The sequence below is a fragment of the Mixophyes fleayi genome, chromosome 1 (assembly GCF_038048845.1).
Source record: "Mixophyes fleayi isolate aMixFle1 chromosome 1, aMixFle1.hap1, whole genome shotgun sequence".
Taxonomy (NCBI): domain Eukaryota; kingdom Metazoa; phylum Chordata; class Amphibia; order Anura; family Limnodynastidae; genus Mixophyes; species Mixophyes fleayi.
In genome coordinates, this window is record NC_134402.1 from 342,164,843 (window position 1) to 342,187,853 (window position 23,011).

The following is a 23,011-nucleotide window of genomic DNA, read 5'->3' on the forward strand; positions in this document are numbered from 1 at the left end:
GATTAATTAATGTGGACAACACTTTGAACAGTTTTAAGAAGTTCAATCGTAATGAGAAAAAAAAATAAAAAAAATATATAACCCTAAACTGCAAACAGGCACAGACAAGGATTGTCAAAGTTTGGCCTGGCTTGCAACAGGCCCTTAACTTGTTAACAGACTTTTATGGGAAGGAATGCAGTGGTCGCAATTAATGATGGATGACCTTGTCCTCCTAAACAACAAATATTGCTGTATCCATATCATCTTCTAAGCTTTAGAAGTTTGTGCCTGCAGGAATTGTACATTTATACCACATAAACAGGCACACAAACCTATTACTACCCTCCTATCCCATATGTACACAATGGAAGTCCATTTCATCAAAGAAAAGAGATATGTTCTTCCAAGAGTGAGACACATCCCGCTTCTCTTGTGGTCTGCTTGGCGGGTGGCAGGGGGAGAGCTTGACATAAAGATTTCACAGTCTGCACACAGATCACGTTCAGAATAACAACCCCACGAATAGAATTTATTCAGGAAAATAAAAGGGCACTATGTTTCGAGGGACCTCAGATAAGATTTGTGTGCACTCCAAAATCCTTTCGCTAGTACAAAAGTGAGAAAACAGCGACCAAGAAACTTAAGGACCTACTATTTCAATTTGTTGTAAGCGGTAAAATGCTTCAAGGCCACAAATGAGAAATTCCATCTCAAGTAAGGTCAATTTGCCATTGCAGCGACCATAGGGCACTGCCAGTAGTCTGCCTGAGAGGGGCATAGATTCTAGGAAGTGCTTGATGTTTGACATCATTTCCACATTACATTAATAAATGACTGCCATCTAGATGAAAGAAGTTACTGCAATTAACTTAAATCAGAGTTTGCTTTAATCCTTTGTCTCATATCCCACTAGAGTAAACAAAGTTCTTATCTGATTTAGAGCTCAGGAAAGTGACACTAACATGTCTCTAGTGGAGGACATTATGTCTCAATAAACAGATCTGTCTATACCCTATACAGACAAAAATATAAAATATAAATGATATACTGCAGGTGTATTTTATCCTTTGAAAGATTCAATTCTTAGTATATTGAGACCAAGGTCAACCAATGCTAACGGCACAGAACAATGCTATATAGACGACCAATAGTGTTTACACAAGTCCGCCTATCGACTAATAGATCTGTTAGCAGGTTGTTCTTGTTAAACACTTGCAGCAGACTGAGTGACAGAAACATTGAAGTTGGGGGGGTGTTAATCAAGTAAACTGAATGCTTTGTTCTGGTCATAAACAGCCACAGAAATGTGGACAGTTTCTTTTATATCTTTACATTTGTAAACAGAAATGTTAAATATTTAGATCAGAAACTTTTCTAGGTTCTGACTTCTGAGCTATACCGAGCATCAACTTTTTGCCTCCTGTTTCATGGATCGGTTGTGTATGTTATGCCATGTACAGTTGGTCTCCCCAATTATACAGCACTTCATAATATGGTGGTGATTTAAAAATAATGAATAACCACAATATATTAGGAGTCAAGAATGTAAAATATGTTAACAGTGTGTAGATACAACATGTATTAAACATAGATCGATTATTTCAGAGACAGTGGCACATTCATAAGCAGGCATAATCATGGGCTGTTTATCAGCGTGAAGACCACTCTGCCAGCTCTCACAATACTGACTTGCCAAGTTCAGGGTCCATCAAGCTTTTTAAGTCAGTACATTAAGCACATTCAAGTCCAAACACTGTGAATTCACCAATACCTTCCAGTTATCGCAGAGCACTGTACCATGAGAAGTTGTAGGATGGCCAGGAAGTCTGACACTTAAGTCTAGTCCATTGCTAGAACTACACCCCAAGCCCTTGAGCCTTTAAGTCTGACCCATTGCTAGATGAGGAGATCTGTCAATTCACACCCTGTGAAAACAAGTTTCCCTTCTCATTTAGACAAAAGATTAAAGGTGATGTCACACAGGTGCTTTTCATGATCACACTTTTCCAGCTTCCAAAGCACTTAAACCTAATTTTTAAAGCGTCGTTATCAGAGATTTAAAATCTTACTTCAGCCTATAATGAACACTTTAAATCCTCTGTGTGACACGGTCTACTCAAATATGTGTTTACATTGGAGAGAGTTTTTACTTAACGCTTTGGGAACTTGACAAAAACTCTGCTTTCAGCCCTGTAAGAACAGTTTGAGCCATTAAAGCGTTTGTGCGACATCCTCTTACAGACATGAATAATCTTTATTACAGCAATTAGATGCAGCGATTTAAACATGGAGTGGAAAGTACCCTATGAAGACACGTAGAGGCGGAACTAGCGAGCTGTGGGCCCCAGTGCAGCGAGGCGGGAATGAGGGAACCATGGCCCGCAGCTCGCTAGTTCCCCATGCAGCGGGCCCCATTATCTCCATGGGCCCCAATGCACTGCACTAATGCTAGTTCTGCCACTGAAGACATAGGATAATGGATGAATTTTTATAGAAAATAGGTACAAGAAAATAAAAATATGTTTTGTGTTATCTTTCAGATACATTTTCCTGCAATAAATGTTAAACAGCTCATGACAACCTGCAATACAGAACTCCAGACAGTTTATATCAGCAGCAAGTCCCACCAACCTACTTCTTCTCCTATCAATAAACAGCGTGCCTACTGGCCTAGGGCACCACAAATGCCTATTAGTCCTGGAGAGGTCAGCAGAAATAAAGCAAGGTCAGTTATTTAAGATAAAGAAGCTGTCAACAAGAACAAAACCATCACTCTGAAGATGCTGGAATGCCATTCCTCATTATGCAACAACAGGATACAGGAATTGTATCTATGCCAATAACTTGGGGATCCTTCAACGGAAATACTATGCATTAAGTACATGAAAAAAAGTCATTATTAAACTGTTTACATAGACAAAATATATCCAGTAAGACACCCAAACAGTTAAAGCAGTAGTACCACCTACTTGTAAATGTTCCTTCCCCTAGCCAGAGCCCCAGGAATCTTCTCACAACCCCCCCCCCCTCTCACAGTCTATTTCTGCCCCAGAACGACTATTTCTCTAGCTGTTAAGAGGTGCTAGAAGCAAAACTTCATCCTATAATGTCAATGGGATACATATTGTCCTTACAAATGCTAGCACATCATAGTTTACTACAAATGTAACATCCAAAGGCATGGCCAACATACTACATTACAATATATATATATATATATATATATATATATATATATATATATATATATATATACACACATACTGAACTGGGAAATGGGTGCGCTCCTTGAAAACACACATGGCTGACAAATTGGTTCACATTTTGTAGGGGTCCACATTAATGCTTACTTAAATGCAGTAGTAACAAGTGTGGTAAAAGTGGTCATAGTATTCTAGCCGACATCTGCACAGCTATATGCTCCTATCTCATGTGAAAAATAAAAAAAGTTAATTATATCTCATCTCACAGCTCTGGGGACATAGACAGCATTTAAAGAGATCAATAGATTTCATCTGGAATCCAAGAGAGAATATCAGGCAAGTGCATTGTGCCATTATCAATGACATTTCTTTCCCTTGTACATACAAGTAAACCTGAATTTCAGAGGACGCCCAGTTAAGGCTCATTCACCCGGCACTCCCTGCGAATTAAAAAAAAAAAAACTACACCTACCTACTTAAGTTATCACAGCATACTGGAAACAAACAAAGTTGAAGTGTAGTGAGATCATATATATTCCTCAGCACATTTTAGAGATACTGCGAGTAAACAATGAAATCTGCAAGTTGTAAGGTATGGAAGAGTTTCAATTAACACTTAAGTGAGAGAAGGGTGTTGCAGACCATACAGTAAGCAGAAGCACTCCCAAGCTGTCACTTACATTTTGTGCTTATGACCGACAATCAACATGAGCTACACAAGTTGCTTACTGCTGCACAGAACAGAAGGTTATAGGAAACATTAAGGGATCACTATCACTAATAAGCAAACGTTAGTGCCCCAAATGTTTACAGCATATCCTGCTTTCTAAAGCTGGGTACACACTACAGAATTTACCACCAACTTTTTATGCCAATCGATTTTACATGCGATCGATGGTCCGATCGCTCGGTCCATGGACTGCATACACACTAGCCTTGTTTAGGATGATAAAGGGAAGAGCGGACGTCCCTTTAGCGACTTTTTACAGCCATGTTGTCGTGAGCAATGACTGTAATTTCGTACTCACTGTTGTGGATCGGTCGGAAACTTATACACACTACACAATGAAAACGAGATCGGAACGAAACTATTTAACGGTACGACCAACTAAATGAGGCGACAATCGTCCACTTGGGCAGACTTTTGACCATCATGTCACAACACACACTGAACCGACTTTTGAACGAGCGGTCGTATGTCGGCTGATTGAGCCGATTATTGGACGAAAACTGTGTAGTGTGTACCCAGCTTTACAACTCTTGTACAGTGCTGCACTAGGTCCATATGGAAAAAAAAAACAGTTCACATAATCCTGCTGGGTGTGTCTTCTATGTAGACATGGTGAAATGGTCTACAAAATATAAAATCATGTGTTTGATTCCCAGACTTACCTGTGCTTTAAAAGATAGTCATATGGAAAAGAGGGACAGTAAACACTTCACAGCATTGAAAGTCTCTGAGGGCTCAGTTAACACCGTCAATTTTGTTACTACGTTTGCATGAACCAGCTATTATAAGCAGTTCATGAAGACCCTCCATGTGAGAACAGTTTCTAAATACAGCTCACTCCAGCACTGCCCAAACACAAAGTCACAGCGACAGTAAATGTATACTGGCGAAAATGAAACAGAATATAGAAAAACTCATGTGAATGTCATGTACTGTTGTAATTCAACTAATAGAAACTGTAAAAGGGAAAGAAAAGAAATCGGTTTCAAAATCCAAATCCAACTGCATTTAAATGTATGCATGTGTAACTTCTACCACAAATATAAATTATATAATTTATATATAATTCATACACAAATGTTTTGAAAGGTAGCATCTGCATGCTCCATTACATTCATGAATCATCTAGTTGATTTACATACAGAAAGAAAGTATTTAATACAAAGTTATGTGCACAATATAAAACAAGGTGATTTCCAAGTTGGGAATATATTTTACATGTCTCTAAATTCATCTAATTAAACAACTACAAACTTAAACCTACAATATACAGAGCTGCCCTAACCTTCTCATTAGGGATGTTCTATATTTATTCCAATTTAAGGGTAATATGTGGATACCACTTCTTAATACCCAACACAGTGCTAGAATATTTCAGTTGTGATACATATACTGTAAAAAGTTTAATAAAACTATGGGAAATGTGAAACTGTAATTCAGAAAATATTTCTGCAGCACAATGCAATGAATACTGCATTGTTCAGTGGGTATTACACTTTGGCAAGATAGCTCTAAGCACCAGGTGTGGCTCTAAATACAGTGAAGATTTATAGCAGGTGACATAAAGCACATCAATGTTATCTTATTCAGGTACAGAAAATGGTCTATAGCATGGACTCATACAGTAGGAACATCACAATTCAGCAATTACAGTTATTGTTTGCTCCTTGGACATCTGACTTGTTTATAGTCTAACTTTGATGTAAAGGAAGTTGTCAATATTTAAATTACATTCATTCAAATGTTAAGCCACATCAGGCTGTATAAAAGGCATTTCCATTACAATAAGTCACTAATGAGTTAGGTAGTAAAAATGAAATGCAATCCCACGAATGCAGATATCGATTTGTGAAATAACATCACATAATGTCTTTTGCTTTCAAGATATTAAATTACAAAGAGGATGTGGTGACAAAAAAAACCTGCCACTTACTAGGAGATGCATTAACATATTGGAATGGGGGAGCTGGAAGGAAAAACCTTACCTAACAAGGAAAGAGTTATTTACATATTACTATGCAGCTTCATTACTGAGCAGCTCTTTATTGGAAGTGTATGTACAACACACAAAGCCCCTTAGTTCATTGGATTGCTCTGCATTTAAAAGCAAACATTAACATCTCTGTGCAGGAAAGCACACAAAACATAGGAAACCTCCTGATGCCAGAGAGTATGCGGATTTGCAGCAAACAAAATGTGCTGCAGGAGTGAATATGCTTGTGTGTTATTTTCTGGGATAAGAGGGAAATGCAGGGACTATAAAGCAGGCAATAGAGCAGTCCGCCTCCCATTCCAAGCTGCGATTTCTCATGCAGGAATGCTTTTATCCCCCTTGTGGAGTGCTCCAAGGAAATAGAATGAGTAACACAGCCAGAAGATAACATACATGAGATGCATCTATGTATTCACGGTTGTATCAATTGGAAAGATCAAGGGAAAATGCTGCCTGTGGTTCACATCCAACTCTCCAAAATGTCAGGCTAACACAGAAGGGCAGGAAGCAATGTTATGACATGTGACAAACACATAACACTTAGTACCATGTATGTTTTTCAAAGTACAGCAAAACCCATGTAGCCTGGTTCACCTATGCCATGCTCCGCATAGTAAATGATGGGGATACTAGTCCAGCATGAGACAAGAGTGCATGCGCCCTAATTTTTACATTGCATCCCACTCGATCACTACCATATCCAGCAGGATGCTAGTGTCATATTGGACAGAACGGAACTATTAATAAATCGACTGGTTAACGACACACAAAATAAAAGTACAGGCGATAGTTACATCTTCATACAAGAGGGCGTTCTAAATATCCAGTGTTCACACTAACTAGTCAAGGGTGTTCAGCTTACTACTAAAGCTGTGCAGAACACACAGTACATCTGCACAGATTGTGTTAACGTGCCGCCCCCCAACTGGGACAAAGTTAACGCGCATCTCTCCTGTCTTTATTAACTTGAGTTGTGGTTAAACTTCTCCTACACATTGTCAGCACCCGTTCTGCAGTGTGCAGCTCAATAGACTGCAGCAGCAGCAGGGGTCTGGGACACACACACACACACAGCCGAGGTGGCACTGACCTGTTGGAGTTCTGCAGGCATTTATGCTGGTCTAAAGTCCAACACGACACACACACGGCAAGACCAGCCTCTTTGCACGGGTGCAACTCGCAAAATGACAGCTCTGATCCCAACCTTGGCTATTTTATTCCACTACAGTGAGAAAATACTTGTAATGCGATCCAGTTCTCTCCCTCCTCTGCATTAAAGCAGGGCAGAAAAAAAATAAAATAAAACAAGCGATGTTCAATAATTTCCAAATCCAGTTCAGAAGATCCGGATTTTAAAATCTCCACGAAAGCAAAGATCCTTTGTATGTGTTCACATTCCCCTTCTCACTCTCCTATCCCTGCCAGACTGCCTCCCCACAGCGAGCAAAGAAGTCTGTGCAAACGCAATCCCCCTCCTCTCAGGGTGGGAGTAGATAGACGGTCACAGCTGGGAGCTCAAATAAAGCACTCTCTGGCCACACCCAGCAGACAGGCAGCTAGCAGCTCAGTCCCAACATTGTACACCAGGAACATCTAGGACTGAATCTAGGACTGACGGGCAGAGGATGACAGCGGGTACTAACTCTTGGTATATCCCCTAAAACAGTGATAGGCAACCTGACAGATGTGGGCGGACCTCTACCTTCAAAAGGGTCGCACATCAGCCTTATTCTCTGTAAAGTTACATAAGACATCTATCTGTAATAACATAATAACAGCTATTGTATATATGTGTTACTAGCTATAACACACACATTTGACAATAAAGCAGGAAGGAGCTTGGGGCCATAGCCTTTTGCTCATCGCTGCCCTAAAATGTATGTATAACCCTGTAAGGTCTCTTTCTTATTTAGGCAAACAGAAAACAGAATAAGTTTCACTGTGTAAATTGTTTATTCCACCTTATGGAGAACATCATATTGACAATATCATATGTTTTGATGGCATACTTAATATAAAATGTCACTAAAATAATCTTGGGCAAACTAATGTAGAAATCTGGGGCCAATTACTAAAACATAGTTAGTTTCACAGATAATCATCATCATCATCATTATTTATTTATATAGCGCCACTAATTCCGCAGCGCTGTACAGAGAAATCACTCACATCAGTCCCTGCCCCAATGGAGCTTACAGTCTAAATTCCCTAACATACACACACAGAAACACAGACTAGGGTCAATTTGATAGCAGCCAATTAACCTACTAGTATGTTTTTGGAGTGTGGGAGGAAACCGGAGTACCCGGAGGAAACCCACGCAAACACGGGGAGAACATACAAACTCCTCACAGATAAGGCCATGGTTGGGAATCGAACGCATGACCCCAGTGCTGAGAGGCAGAAGTGCTAACCACAGAGCCACCATGCTGCTCGGATAATGATTATCATTCAATGTTAAGTAAAACTACAAAATAAATTTACACCCTCAAAACACTGAAAGTTATTTTTGAAGTGCAAAATCTGCTATGTGGTGCAAAAGCAGCTTTGGAGCTTACATGCACCTAGATTCGGTGGTAGCCATTCCTCTGATTCTAATAATTGCGACTATAGTTATACTGACCCAAAAATGCAGATTACTATAAGGGCGACAATGAGGAAGACCTGCTGCCTCTATAATCTAAGGGTTAGGGTTTGGATTAGGGTTAGGCGCCGGGTCCTAGCATTGCCTTTAAACTGGCAATCTCACTGTGGCCATTTTAAGTAAAAAATGTATTTGATAAATAGGCCCCATAAAGAGGTGGAGAGGGTGTAATTTTAGTGACATTCCATGCAGTACATAGGGGCACCTGGACATTTCCACTCTTTAGCATACACACACACAATTGCCACATCTAATAAAGACAGCACTGATGTTCCATCTTTCTCATGATTAATTTAATTAACATAAATCAGACTAAAAAACTGTTTATTCTATGAATGGGGTGGCAGGAAGTTGGACTTTGACGTCACAGTTAAGGGTTTGCACAGTGTATCTCTGGAAATGTTCCTGCCACTGTGCACTCTCCCGAGAGCGGTGGGTCGGTGTGGGCTTGATGTGGGCTTAGAAGACACCCCAGCTCAGCAGTGAAAAACTTAGGAGTTGGTTTGACCCTTACTGTTTTTCTGAGCTCCAAGACACTATGGTGCTCAAGGATACAAGTTAGGGTGGTGACACATGGGTGCTTTGACCAGCACTTTTCAGATAGAAAAAAAGTAGTACGAGCAATCACTAGGTCTGCCGAGCTTACCTCCAATGGTTAGGTATTGTCAGTAAATCTTTAGTTACTATGTGTTCATGGCTCCTGGATCTTGCCAGCTGCACTTCAGATAATTAAAACAATGTCTTTAAACTTTAAGACAAGAATACAGTTATTTACTCATATCTTATGAAACCCCCCTCCCTTTTTCATTATATGTATATTACATGTAGTAAAGGTAAATATATTTTCTTAATATTTCAGACACAGGACATCAGCCTGCTATATTATAAACTATAGGCTGTTGACTCTACCTAGACCATTAGAGCAGTGGCTACTGTATATAACTTGAGGAAAGCTGGAATGAAGCATAAAAGCATAGACCTTACTACCGCAACATCGGCCTGATCTCAGCGAGTTTGGATTCCAGAGCACAAATAGATTTTCCCTGCGCTGTCCCCAGGGAATCTCACTCCTGCAGGGATTGAAGAGGGAAGTGCCTCGGACATGGGGGACCTCAGTTAACAGTTGAGCACTGTGCAGGCCGATTAGAGGAATATGATTATTAACCAAGAGCTGACCTGCATGCCATCTCACCTACTGGGGACATCATCATCATCATCATCATTTATTTATATAGCGCCAGCAAATTCCGTAGCGCTTTAACAATTGGGACATCTGGAAACCTTGCTTCCATGATGGCAAAGGACCTTTATTAACTTGCACAACTAAAGATAACGTCCAAGCCCTTATATAGAGAGTGCCACAGGTCAGTGAGCTATGCTGTGCATGGATCTGTCACAAATCACTGAGACACTTGTGGAAGTTGACAAGGTGCTGGAGAAGAAGACATAATAAAACCTCAGAAAGTTTTGTTTCGTCAGGGGGAGCAAATCTGCAGACGTTTTACACATCTTGATGATTAAGAAACCAGGGGCAAAAGTAACATAGTAAGACACAAGGGCAGCCAGAACACACAAGAGAAAAGAAGAAAATCTACCAATGGCGAGAATACAGCATGGCAACGCTATAGGGAATACTCAATATGGTTTTGAGACAATCTGTGAGTACCACCATTGTGTTAGATCAGGTGCACAAGGTGCATAGACATAAGGGGTAAAAAGACCTAGGGGTAAATGTACTTAAGTGCAGATTTTGCAAGTCAGTGATTTTGCAGGGGAAATTAAAAACAGCAATGGCTTTAAAGGTAAGTTGCTGAATATCGTCAACTTGAAAAATCCGCACTCTAATACATTTACCCTCTAAAGTTGCAGCATGTAAACTGAATTATTACTCAGATAAAGGGAAAGCAAGATACTGGTCTCCAATAGATTATGATGGCGCCTCCCTTCAGGATACATTAAACAAGAGGAGATTCCTTAAACCTTTCTTAGACTCACAGTGCTACATAATGATAGGGTCACCACTTTGTCATCATAACTAAACAAAAATGCCACTGTACACTCTCCTGAGGATCTATATGATATCTGTGCCCCTTGTCATCCTGGTCCCTCTTCTAGGCTGGGATGATGCACTGTCCAAGTATCAATAGATGTACACTAGATCCATCTAGGAGCATTATTATTATCCTAGATTTGCAATTAGCATTATTACCATTAGAGAGCTTATATTATAAGTGGAAGGGTACAGCTGAAGTAAGAGGAGCGAGTGTGGCTCAGAGTGGAGATTGGGACAGTTGTAAGGGTGTAATAGTTTGAATAGTGTTATCAGTTTTCAGAGAGTGTCTAAAGATTTGAAGGCTATGGGAAAGCCTGATTGGCTGTGATATCGAGTTCCATAAGTGGGGAGCTGTATGGGAGAAGTCTTGTAAGCGGGTGTGAGAGGAGGTTACCAGAGACAAGAGAAGGCACAGGTCAGAGGTAGATCTAAGGGGGCGGGAGGGAGAGTACCTTGATATGAGATTTTAGATGTATGAAGGGGTGGTGTTGTAGGCAAGCTTGAGTAATTTGAATTGGATTCTTGAGGACACTGGGAGCCAGTGTAAGAATTTACAAAGTGGTGCAGCAGATGTGGAGCAGTGAGAGAGGAAGATCAGGTTTACAACAGCATTTAGGATGGATTGAAGTAGGGATACAAGGGAATCAAGAATGTCACATAGCAGGAGGTTGCAATAGTCAAGATGGGAGATGATGAGAGATTGGATAAGTTTTGGTAGCATGTTGGGTAAGAAAAGGGTGTATTTTGGCATTGTTATTAATGTGGAGTCAACAGGACTAGGAGAAAGTCTAGATGTGAGGAATAAAGCAGAGGATGGAGTCAAGTGTGACACCAAGGAAGCGGGCTTGGGAGAATGAAGAAATTGTGGTGTAATTGACAGCAAGGGAGCAAGGGAGATTTGAAGGGAGGTGGTGACTCTGGCAGGAGGGAAGATGATAAGTTCTATTTTCAACATGTTGAGATCTAGGTAGCATTGGGATATCCATGTGGAGATAGTAGATAGACCGTTGGTTAAACAAGATAGTACAGAAGGGAACAGGTCAGAGAAAGAGCTATAGATTTGGGTGTCATCAGCGTAGAGGTGATACTAGAGAACAAAAGAGCTAATTAGTTCTCCCAAGAGAAGACTTATGCAGTGAAAAAAGTAAAAGGGCCAAGAACAGAGCCTTGTGGGACCCCAACAGATAGTGGGAATGGATGGGAGGATGTGCCAGTGGTAGAAACACTAACTTGAGCGCTGCTGTTCCTTTTTGGACTGTGGCTTTTGATTAAGGGCTAACAGTTGGCCCTGCTTTGCAGCTGCGATTTGTGTTTATTTGGTGTGGTACAGCCCAGCGCACGATTCCTTTTCCTTTTTTTGTTCATTTAAAAACATTAAAGGAGCAATTCTATAGGTAAGAATTGAACCAGAAAAGAACTGTGTCACGAAGGCCAATGGAGTAAAGGGTGTGTAGGAGAAAAGGGTGATCAACTGTGTCAAAAGCAGCAGAGAGGTTCAGGAGAATGAGTGTGGAGAATGATTCTTAGACGTTGCAGTAAGTAGATCATTAATCACTTTTGTGAGAGCAGTTTCAGTGGAATGTTGGGGCAAGAAGCCTGATTGCAGAGAGTCATGAATGGGAGAAGAGAAAGAGAGCAGTAGTTGGAGAGAGGCTGGATCGAGAGTTGGTTTCTTTACGATTGGTGTTGAAGGGACAGTATATGGGGTGAGATGATGAGTGCAGAGACTTCATCTTCCATTACTGAAGATAATTAATTAAGAGTGGATTGGGGAGTGTAGGTGGAGGTTGGTAGAGTGGGTGGAATTTGGCACGAGGAAATATCTTAAATATCTTGTCAAATAGTGTCTATTTTGTCTTTGAAGTAGGTTGCAAAATCATGGGCTGTGAAAGGAGAAAGGGGGAGGAGGTGCAGGTGGGCAGAGAAGTTGAAGGTGGCAAAGAAGCAACATAGGTTAGAAGACTGGGCAGATATTAGAGATTTGAAGTATGTTTGTTTGGCAATTGCAAGGGCAGTGCTGTAAAATGAAAGGGTGAATCTACAGTGGAGGAGACTGGGATAGGAACAAGGTTCCTCCAGTGGTGTTCTGCTGTGGGGCAGCACTTTGCAGGTAGTGTGTCTGTTTGGTGTGACATGTTTGGATTGTCAGAGCAAACATTCTATCCTGATGTTTTTTCACCAGTTTACTGAATCCTGTGGATTTAATTATGTTCCTTGAGAGTGAGAATGTTTTAATTTAATGTGGTAGCTGGAGCAGCATTGTATAGGGCTGAAGTGAGTGTTTTCTTGTAGAAACAGGCAGCTTGATTATGGCACCACAGGGCAGTCATAGGAGAAAGTAGTTGTTTTAGTAAAAAAGAGAAGTGGATTGGGCTATGAATACTTCAGTGTTGCTTTATATGTGTGGATTTGTGTGTGGGGGAGAGAGCATGAGATAAGGTATGGCTGAAGGAAATTAGATTGTGGTCGGAGAGTAGATAGGCTAAATTGGAGAAACCAGAGATTGAGAAGTAGCAGGAGAAGACAAGGTCAAGTGAGTGTCCATCACAATGGGTGGGAGATGAGATTAATTGGAAAATACCAAAGGAGGAAGTGAGTAAAAGAAGTTTAGTGGCAAAAGAGACAGTGAGATTATCAATAGGAATATTGAAAACATCTTAGATGAGAATAGACGGGTCAAAGAATAGGAGAGAGCCAGGCCGAAAAGTTGCAAAGGAATGGTGGGGAAACTGGAATTGGGGTGAGGGGGAGGGGGCGCAATAGATGACAGCACCTCGAATGTGGACAGCATAAAATAGACGGATAGCGTGGAATGCAAAGGAAGAGAATGAGAGGAAGGTTTCAGAGGGTATGACTTGAAAGGTGCAGCTTGGAGAAAGTAGAATTCCTACTCCACCACCTTGTCTGTTTCCAGATCTGGTAGTGTGGCTGAGGGGGAATGCACCGTAGGAGAGAGGAGAGAGCTTTAGGTGATATAATGTCAGAGGAAGTGAGCCAAGTTTCTGTAATAACAATCAGATTGAGGAATTTAGAAATGAATAGATCATAAATGGATGTAAGTTTGTTACAAACAGATCTGGTGTTCCATAGTGCACAGCAGTAGGGAAGAGAGGGTAATGGATAAGTTAGATATGTGGATAAGGTTGGTGGGTTTGGAAGTAAGGGATGGATGGAAAGATTTGGGTTGAGTGACAGGTGTAACAGATAGTGAGGATTGTATGGGGTCCAGGGTAAGGTGAGATGTTACCAGTAGCCTTGAGAAGGAGCAGGGTGTGAGGTTTATTTCTGTTTATGTAGGTTGGTGAGTGTGATGGGTGCAGGAGACAAAACAGTGCATGTGTGCAGACTAGCAAGGAGGGAGGTAGTGAAGGGGAAATAATAATAAGGGAGGGAGAAATAGGATGATGGAGAGAGGAGTTTGGAGAGAAGTGTGGTGAAAGTGAATAGAGAAAGAGAGAGTGTAAATTGAGTAGGTGCATGATGGAGACATGTGGATGAATGTTTTTTAACTAGAGTAGGCTATGAGAAAGTGGAAAGGAACAACTGATCCAAAATGTGCAGGGTGATAAAAAGAGGTGAAGGGTACTTTACTTTCCCCTGGCTGGGTTAATAAAGTAGGCACAACAAGATGCAGAGGGTCCAGCAGCCAAACAAGATGGCAACAACAATCACAATTGAGCTCAGTGGGTAGTCCAGTAGATCCTAAAACAGGCTTGTTTTTGGTGTGAAGTCAATCCTCAGTGCTGCTGTATGTTTGGAAATAGTATTCGGAGATAACAAATGCTTTATATTTGTGACAATAAGGAAAAGAAAGAGCTTGGGCAAAGAGCTGAGCCAATGCACAGCTTACTCTAATGGGCGTAGGGCAAGAGCCCACAATCACCCTGGTATGTTCACGTTCCCCCTACCCACCTCAAAGTGGGCCATGAGTGGGTAGTCTAACGGAGAGAAAGAAAAGGGTTCAGCACCCTAGCTCCATTAAAACTCTTTATGTGCTGCTTTTGGCAAATCTCTGCTGCAGCCCGGAAATCCGTTCTCCACATCTACGCTCAATTTATTTAAGAACAAAATGTTCTCTCTCTTGCGGATAGACTGGCTAGAGGCATCTCTCTAGAAGGGCACATTAACCCATAAGTTCTTCAAAATCTGGGAAAGTTATCTCAACATATTTCATGTTCCCTTATGAGTACAACTTCGTGAATGCTTTCGTTTTGGTACGAAACTAGATTGTTTCTCTAGGATCCTCCAATTTCTCTTTAGGAGATTAATGCATGCCTTTTTATGGTCTCGCCACACCATGGGTCTCTGTGGCTATTTGTGTATGGGATGGGGAGAGTTGAGTTCTTTATTTGCTCTCTCCTCCTTGAGATGCCACAATACCTTGATATAATCATATTCTACCTTTGCTATATTTCGCTGCCTGACTATGATGGGAATTCTTATACTTACTAAACCTGACTGATGCCTATGGAATCAGGAAAAAGACTCAGTATTGCCATATTTTTCATGTCGCACCTGTGATACCATATGAGTACATGTATGCTAGTTATACTTGAAATTGGTTATTAATACTTGATATATACTTTTGTATTATATGTATCTGAACTTCTTCAATAAAATGTTGGGAAAAAATCTCAATGTGTTTTGTCACTTTTTTTGTGTTCCCTTTATATGGACTTGCCATCTCACCCCCTCCCTTCCCTAGACTCAGTAATAGATGCCTACTTTGGTGTTAAGTGTTTTATGCCATGCTGACTTACTCAAAAGCTTTAGCAACAAAGGAACAAGTAGTCTTTTTACTGAAATATATATGCATTATAAAGAAGGTTCCTCACCTAAATTACTAATAAATATATTTTCCCAATGGTTAACAAGTACAGTCATGGGCAAAAGTATTGACATCCTTGCAGGTTTTATTAATAATGCACCATTTCTTCCATAAAATTGATGAAATTAAAAAATATTTTGGAATCTACATATACTACATTTGTCCAAAATTATATGGACACAGCTTATAATTGGTGTGTTTGGCCATTTCAGCCTCACCCATTGGTAACAGGTGCATACAATCAAGCATACAGCCATGCAAACTCCATAGTCAAACATTAGCAGCAGAATAGGTAATACTGAATAGATCAGTGACTTTCAACGTGGCACTGTGATATGATGTTACCTTTCCAACAAGTCAGATCATGAAAATTTGCTGTTATTGTGAAGTGGAAACATCTAGGGGCAACAAAAATTTAGCCTGAAGCAGTAGGCCACACAAGCTCACAGGGCTATTATTGAGTACATATTGAACTTGATGTGGTGTATGGATTACTGGCAATGCTGTTGAAAAGCCGTGTGCCATGGCAATTCAGGTGCTATTGAAGGCCAGGTGCTGTGGGAAGGCATCGTTCCATGTGAGAATGCAGTAAATTATTAATACTGAGGTTGCCTAGGGGCATGTATGGAATATTGCTTGTGATACATTTGGAGTTTGACTGTGTATATAATAGAGATTGTGCTTGACACATTATATTTGGAGTTTGATAGTTGATGTATGAATAATATTGAGTATATGGAGCATATAAGATATATGGGTCTATGGATGATGAATACTGAGGATGAATGGAGCAATATGTAATATATATATATATATATATATATATATATATATATATATATATATATATATATATATATATATATATGTAGTTTATGATTTATATGGGTTAATATGACTGCATAGGCAGTTAATATGGCCAGAATGTGGTATGCATTGTGTTTAGTGGAGGCTGTGTCCAATGGCTAAAAAGGGGTAATGGCTACAAAGCAATAATGTCTGCAGTGTGGGGAATATATATAGTGCTTAATGGCTATGTAATACATTATAAAGATTATACTGTGCTCATTATGGATTTATGTGATATTAATCCTATGGAGTTTTGGGTGGTGTAGGACTATACAGTTTCATTCTTGTGATTGAAACATGTGGACTTTGGGATTTATATTGGCTGCATATGGGGTTACCATGACAACTATATAGTACACAATGTGTTTAGTTGAAACATGTGACAAATATAGTTTGTGACTGTCTATATAATAATGGCGTAATGGTGGTAGTACTGTACATAATGATCTGTAAGAGAAGATTTACTAGGCATTAATATGGTACTGGGAAGTTTGTATCTGTGAGAAGTTGTAGTAAGCAGTGACATTGCACTGGTAAGTTTGTGCCTGATGCGTTTTATTAAGCAGTGAGGTTGTACTGGCAAGTTAATATCTGTAAAAGAAGTTGTACTAAGCTGTGACATTGCACTGGAAAATTTGTGTCTGAGAAGTTTTACTAAGCGGTGTCTTTGCACATCGAAATTTCTATCTGTGAGAACTTATACATAATAATATATATAAAGTAGTGACTTTGTACTGCAAATTATGTCTGCGAAAGAAGTTGTACTGGGAAGTTTCTGCTGTGCCTAATTATAATGAGAGTTGTAATTGAGTTAGGAAGTGGAATGGGCTGTGAAGGTGAATAGTGGAGTGTATGTACCGGAACAGTGATATATATATTAAGCGCAAGCTGTATTGGTGTAAGGATTATTGTATGTAAGGCCGGAGATAATGCAGCCAACATGGGAATTGTAATGAAATGTGGGATACATGCATGCGCACACACAAACTCAAGGAAGATACTTGTACATAATTATGAAGAAACCATGAATAGAAGTTAATGTGCTTACACAGCGATATTGCTTCATCTAAATGTTTAGTGTGTAAGATTATGCTAATGAAGTTATGTTGTAACATTATCGTAAGCATAGATTTTATTTCATACATATATATCTGCATTGTGATTATGGATTTTATACTGACTTGATACAGTAACTATTGTACAGAGTACAAGGAATAGGACATTAATCTAACGTGTGCAATTAAGGTGATACCCACTAACTGTTACACTACCCGAATGTGTACTGACAGCTGTAAAGTTTGGTGGCAGAAGAATAATGGGCCCTTAGGATCAGTGAAGGGAAATCTTAATACAACGTCATTCTTGAGAATTGGAAGTGTGCTTCCAACTTTGTGGCAACAGTTTGTGTAAAGCATGACAATGCCCCTGTGCACAAAGTGAGGTCCATCAAACGATGGTTTCCGGAGTTTGGTGTGGTAGAAATTGACTGCTCTGCACAAAGCTCTGACATCAACCCCACCAAATACCTTTGAGATGAATTTGACCTTCCAGCCCAACATCAGTGCCCTTCAACACTACTGCTCTTGTGGGTAAATGGATGCAAATCCCCACAGCCATGTGTCAAAATTTAATGGAAAGTCTTCTCAGAAGAGTGGAGGCTATTATAGCGGCCGAGTGGCGGTGGGGACCAACTCCTTATTAATATCCATGGATTTGCAATGAGATTTTCAACAAGCACATATTGATGTTATGTCCAGGTGTCCACATAATTTTGCCCCTGTAGTGTATATATTCTTTGGTTTGCAGAGGATGAAAACACAAAAAGCATAATTGTTTAGTAAATTATAGCTTATTCTACACCAACATTCTTAAATGGGCCAAACAAAATTATTGATACATTTTTAGAAGTAATTAGAAATAATTAGATTTTATACAGGTAGTTCTCCTACACTTTGAAACTGAACTCGACTGTGGTGAGCAGTAGGTGATTGCAATATAAAAATAACTCATTAAACAATCTTGAATAAAGAAACAAACTCATGCCCCTCTTTTGTGTTACTGTGTGTATTAGAATGAGAATGGAGAAAAGAAAGTCAAAGAACTGAAAAGGTCAGACAGAAGATTGGAGCCAAGTATGGACAATCTAAAGGATACAAATCAATCTAAAGAGACCTTGATGTTGTAATGTTATTAGGAAGTTGAAGTCCATTGCACTATAGTCAGCCTCCCTGGAAGAGAAAACTTGATTGAAGATTGCAGTGCAGGACTGTTTGAATGATGGAAAAATCACCTTGATCAATTGCCAAACTAATTCAAGCTGCCTTTCTTACACAAGGAATGACTGTTTCAATTTGCACCATCCATCGCTCACTCAGTAAAAGGGGCTTATATAGTAGGAGGACAAGGAGGGCCCAACTTCTGACATTGAGATGCAAGAAACCCTGATGGAGTTTGCCAAAACACACTTGAAGAAGCCAAATTCCTTCTAGGAGAATGTCCTGTAGACAGATGATACCAAATAAGAGCTTTTTGGTAAAGCACATGATGCCTATGTTTACAGAAAGCAAAATGAACACCTTCCTTACAGTCAAATATGGAGGAGGGTCAGTGATGTTTTGGGGTGCATCCTAAACAGATGTCTTGAACATGTGCATAGCATTATGAAATAGGGAGATTACCTGGCCCATTTTGGACTGTAATGTTGAACCTAGTGTCTGAAAGATGGGTCTCCATCAAAGGTCATGCGATATCCAGCAGGACAATGATCCCAAACATACTTCAAAAATAACCCAGGAGAGTTTCAAGACAAGACGCTGAACTGGCCAACAATGAGTCCAGGTCTAAATCCCATAGAACACCTGGGGAGAGATTCTGAAAACAGCAGTTGGGAGAAGAATCTGAGAGATCTGGAGCAGTTTGCACAAGAGCAGCGACCAAACTGGCAGTAGAGATGTGCAGGAAGCTCATCATAGCTATAGGAAGCAGTACATGGCAGTTATTGTGACCAAAGGCTGTGCTACCAAGTATTAAGTCTAGAGTGGCCATGACTTTGTCAATGAAATTTCTTTTCATTTTCTGATTTAAAAGGAGGTTCAGTATTAAATTCAGAATAAAAAAATAAAAGTCTATATATTACCAGAGAAAGCATTTTGGAGACAAAATACTGATGATGTTAATGTCACCTTATGTTTAGAGGAAATTGTTATTTAATTGAAAAAAGTGCCAATAAATGTCCTTCTGTACTCTGTGATAAGTCTATTAAAGGAGACTCTGTTTAATATTTTGTTTACTTTAGTTTTTGTAAATATTTATTTGCAGAATTCTAATCAGTTCTCTGTCCTAGAAAAGGGTCATAAATAATTATTACTTTATATTATCACAAACATGTGGATCCCAGCCTCTTAAGATCTGGCATTATATGTAATTAAAACATCATGTTGTCTCTCTTTTAGCCATTGTCAAAATAACAGAGGGCCTCATGCCAAGTGAGGTTGTGTGTTCTACCTCCACAGCCCACAGCATTGTGTATCCCAGATCTACAATTACAGAAGCTTTATTCAGAGTTCAGGGGAATATACTTCCTGTACTGTGGAGTACAAGGCTAAATTGGGTTAATCTTTAGCAGAAACACAAAAAAATAATCTCTTTAGCATGTTTCTTCTATAAGGCACCGATGTGTTAACTAGATGGTATAAGGATCCTGCCAGTTACAGGCTGTGTTTCCATTGTGGGAATGTGGCCACATGTATGGTGGTCATTCGACCTTTCCACCAAAAATTCATAAGACTGTGTAATGTATAGATTTCCGTTGATTCTCTGGAAGTATTATTACATTGCATCCCAAAGCATGTATTGCAGACTGGTCCCACCAGGTTGTAATGGGAAAAAATGCTTATTTAGGCAATATTATCCAGTCACATAGCAGTGTCAATCTTGGGATCAGAAGAATGTTTGAGCACAGAAAGAGCATGACTGTAAATGTTACATTAACTCTGTAGAGGAGTGGTAATCCATTACAAATGGTGTTTGATGGTGGTTTGGGAATTTTGATAAACTTGTCTAAATAGGTGAGTTTTCAGGGAACACTTGAGGGTTTGAAGTCTATGAGAAGGTTGTGTTGTACATGGGAAGCCATTACACAGAGTCTAAAGAAAAGTCTGAGAAAAGTCCTGTAACTGGGAATGGATGCAGGCAATGAGTGTAGATGAGAGGTGCCGATCTTGAGCAGAGGGGTTGAGCTGGGAGATATTTTGAGACAAGGGAAGAGGTGAATGTTGGTACAGTTTTGTTAATTTTTTTTGTATGTTAGCAGAAGTAGTTTTTATATTAGATTTAGTAACGTACAAGCAACCAAAAGAGCAGCAGTAGTTTAATGTTTTGTAAGGAAAACTAATCTAGCCACTGCATTCAAAATAGATTGTAGAGGTAAATGTCTGGTTAGGTGAAGAGCAGTAAGAAGATAAGAGCACACCTCATCACCATTTGTGGCCTGCAAGAGGAGTGTGGCATAATAGAAAAGTTGGTTTGTGGGCGGGGTATGGTTATCAGAGTGGGGCTTATCATGTCCCGCCTTCGGGATTCTAAATGTTGGGAAGCATGGAATTGGGAATTGGAACCGCCAATGCAGCAGGTAAAAGCTATGTTTTGTTGTTTTTTTCCTTTCTATTATTATCTTTGCATTTGTAACTGGTAAACCTTTTATAACAATTGCATGAAAATAAGATTTTTGTACCCAAAATGTTCATTTGAAAATAAAATACTGGTATGCTTTTTTCCTTCCAAAAGTAATTCTAATTAACAGAGAGGACTACGTCCTGTGAAATATCATTTAGAGATTCAGGAGGAATTCTGTATGGTAGTAATATAATCTGCTCTATAACCGGACCAGCACAGCTCCAGGACTGTTCTGCATAAATAAGGTAGAGCTCTGTAAATTCAGGCCTCTGTACTACTATCTGTTTTGGAAAGGATGAATAAGTAAGTGTTTTAAAAATGGTAATTTAGATCAGGTATTTCAAACTGGTATTTTGAGGACACAACTTTTAAAGTTAAATAAGCAGTTAGTTTAAAATTGTGATTGGAAGGGTAGATTTTTGAAATTTAATACAGTATAATATCTGACCATCAAAATATAAATGTAAACCTATAATTAAATCAAGAAAGAAGCAAAGAAGTTTGTAAAATAATGGAGTCCAACCATTGTTAGGGTTAGAGCAGGACCTCACTGAGTATTATCCACCGATATTGGAATGCTAAAGCCTTGCATGATACTTTAAAGACACCAGCAACATTCTATGTAGGAATAAATCATCTACTTTACTGCTGAGCACCAGCACAATATGCATTAATACAGGACACAGTTATTTTCAAGCACTGAAGTATCTAGCACTATGTACCATGCTTTAGCTTGGCAAAACAGTGCTTTGTTTATCCTGCGTACAAACCCATTTGCAAATAAACTTCAGACAATAGTAAACACTGTCCTCCATTATCTCTATATTTGACCCCCACTTTGGATGCAATTAAGTTGTTAGCTGGGGTAAAAAGGAGCATCAAGGTGATAAATGACATCCTTTCTGTGACCTGAGCTGCAAATATTCTGTATTAAAGGACAAGGTCCTTCATTGGTATTTTAATATAAATGTATATAACATAGGTACTGTAAAATGACGGTATACTGGAGATAATATACTGCAGCTTTGAAAAGTAATGCTTACTATGTTATAGGGAGTCGTGCAGATTCAGATTTACATTTAAAACACCACATTATGCAGTATTGCGTACACCTTGCCTTTCATGTGCAGTAGATGGACATTTTGAAACAAACACAATATATTTCTATTTTATAGTGTTCTAGCCTAAAAATAAAATCCTTCATATGCTGGAGTTTGTATTTTCCACAAAGTTTTTAGATTAGCCATAAACAGGCACAAATTTAGACACAGAGCATTAAGGTCCAGACACAGGGTGGTAATATTCCAAGGGTGGCAAAATAATCCTACCTTATCCAGTGACAGTATAGTGTCAGCTGACAAACTGACACTGGGCTTCTCCACCAAGATCCCAAAGATAACAAATTGCACCAAAAGACTGCTGCTGTTGCCATGGAAAGATGGACTGTCCTTTAGGGATATCCCAGGACAATCTCCTAACATTTCTCTCTAAATTGCAATGTGGCCACTACTGTGACCGCTGTCATTTGTAAGGCAACTCCTGAGATATATTTGAACAGCTGTTGACTACTTTGAGATGGGAGTGGCAACGCACACAAAAAGTAATAATTAAAATTGTATTTAATAATCAATAATAGGTTGTCAGGTCATTTCCTTGTTTGAGTGTGGATGTGTTTGGGTGGGGGAGGGGGAATGGAGAATTAAAGGGGTTGTCCACTTTTGTACAAACACACTTCCACTGGTTAGGTTACCACCCCACACTGCATCTGACTGTAAAAAGTGGTTGGTGAGCCTGTGCTTGTTGTTCATGTGTGCCCTTTATATGTGCTAACCTGACTACTGGCAGCTGCTTCTCATCACAATATACCCATCCAGGTTGGTATATTGAGTTGGCCAATTACCTCTATTGGCATTTGTGCAGGGATATGTGCATCTGGGGCCTGATTCATTAAGGATCTTAACTTCAGAAACTTCTTATTTCAGTCTCTTGGACAAAACCATGTTACAATGCAAAGGGTGCAAATTAGTTTTCTGTTTTGCACATAAGTTAAACACT

At 39.5% G+C, this 23,011-nt stretch overlaps 1 protein-coding gene across 10 annotated transcripts in view; it reads right to left on the bottom strand.

Annotated features, from left to right (window-relative positions):
• ARVCF (ARVCF delta catenin family member) overlaps window positions 1–23,011 on the bottom strand; it is an 803,654-nt gene that overhangs the window by 359,890 nt on the left and 420,753 nt on the right. The window contains exon 1 of one of the 10 annotated variants that reach the window (XM_075216622.1): window positions 6,999–7,491. The exons of the other annotated variants lie outside the window; for them this stretch is intronic. Coding sequence (XP_075072723.1) covers window positions 6,999–7,019 — 21 coding nt within the window. The 5' untranslated portion in view covers window positions 7,020–7,491. Of the gene's footprint in view, window positions 1–6,998; window positions 7,492–23,011 lie in introns of those variants that run through there. 10 annotated transcript variants of the gene reach the window in all.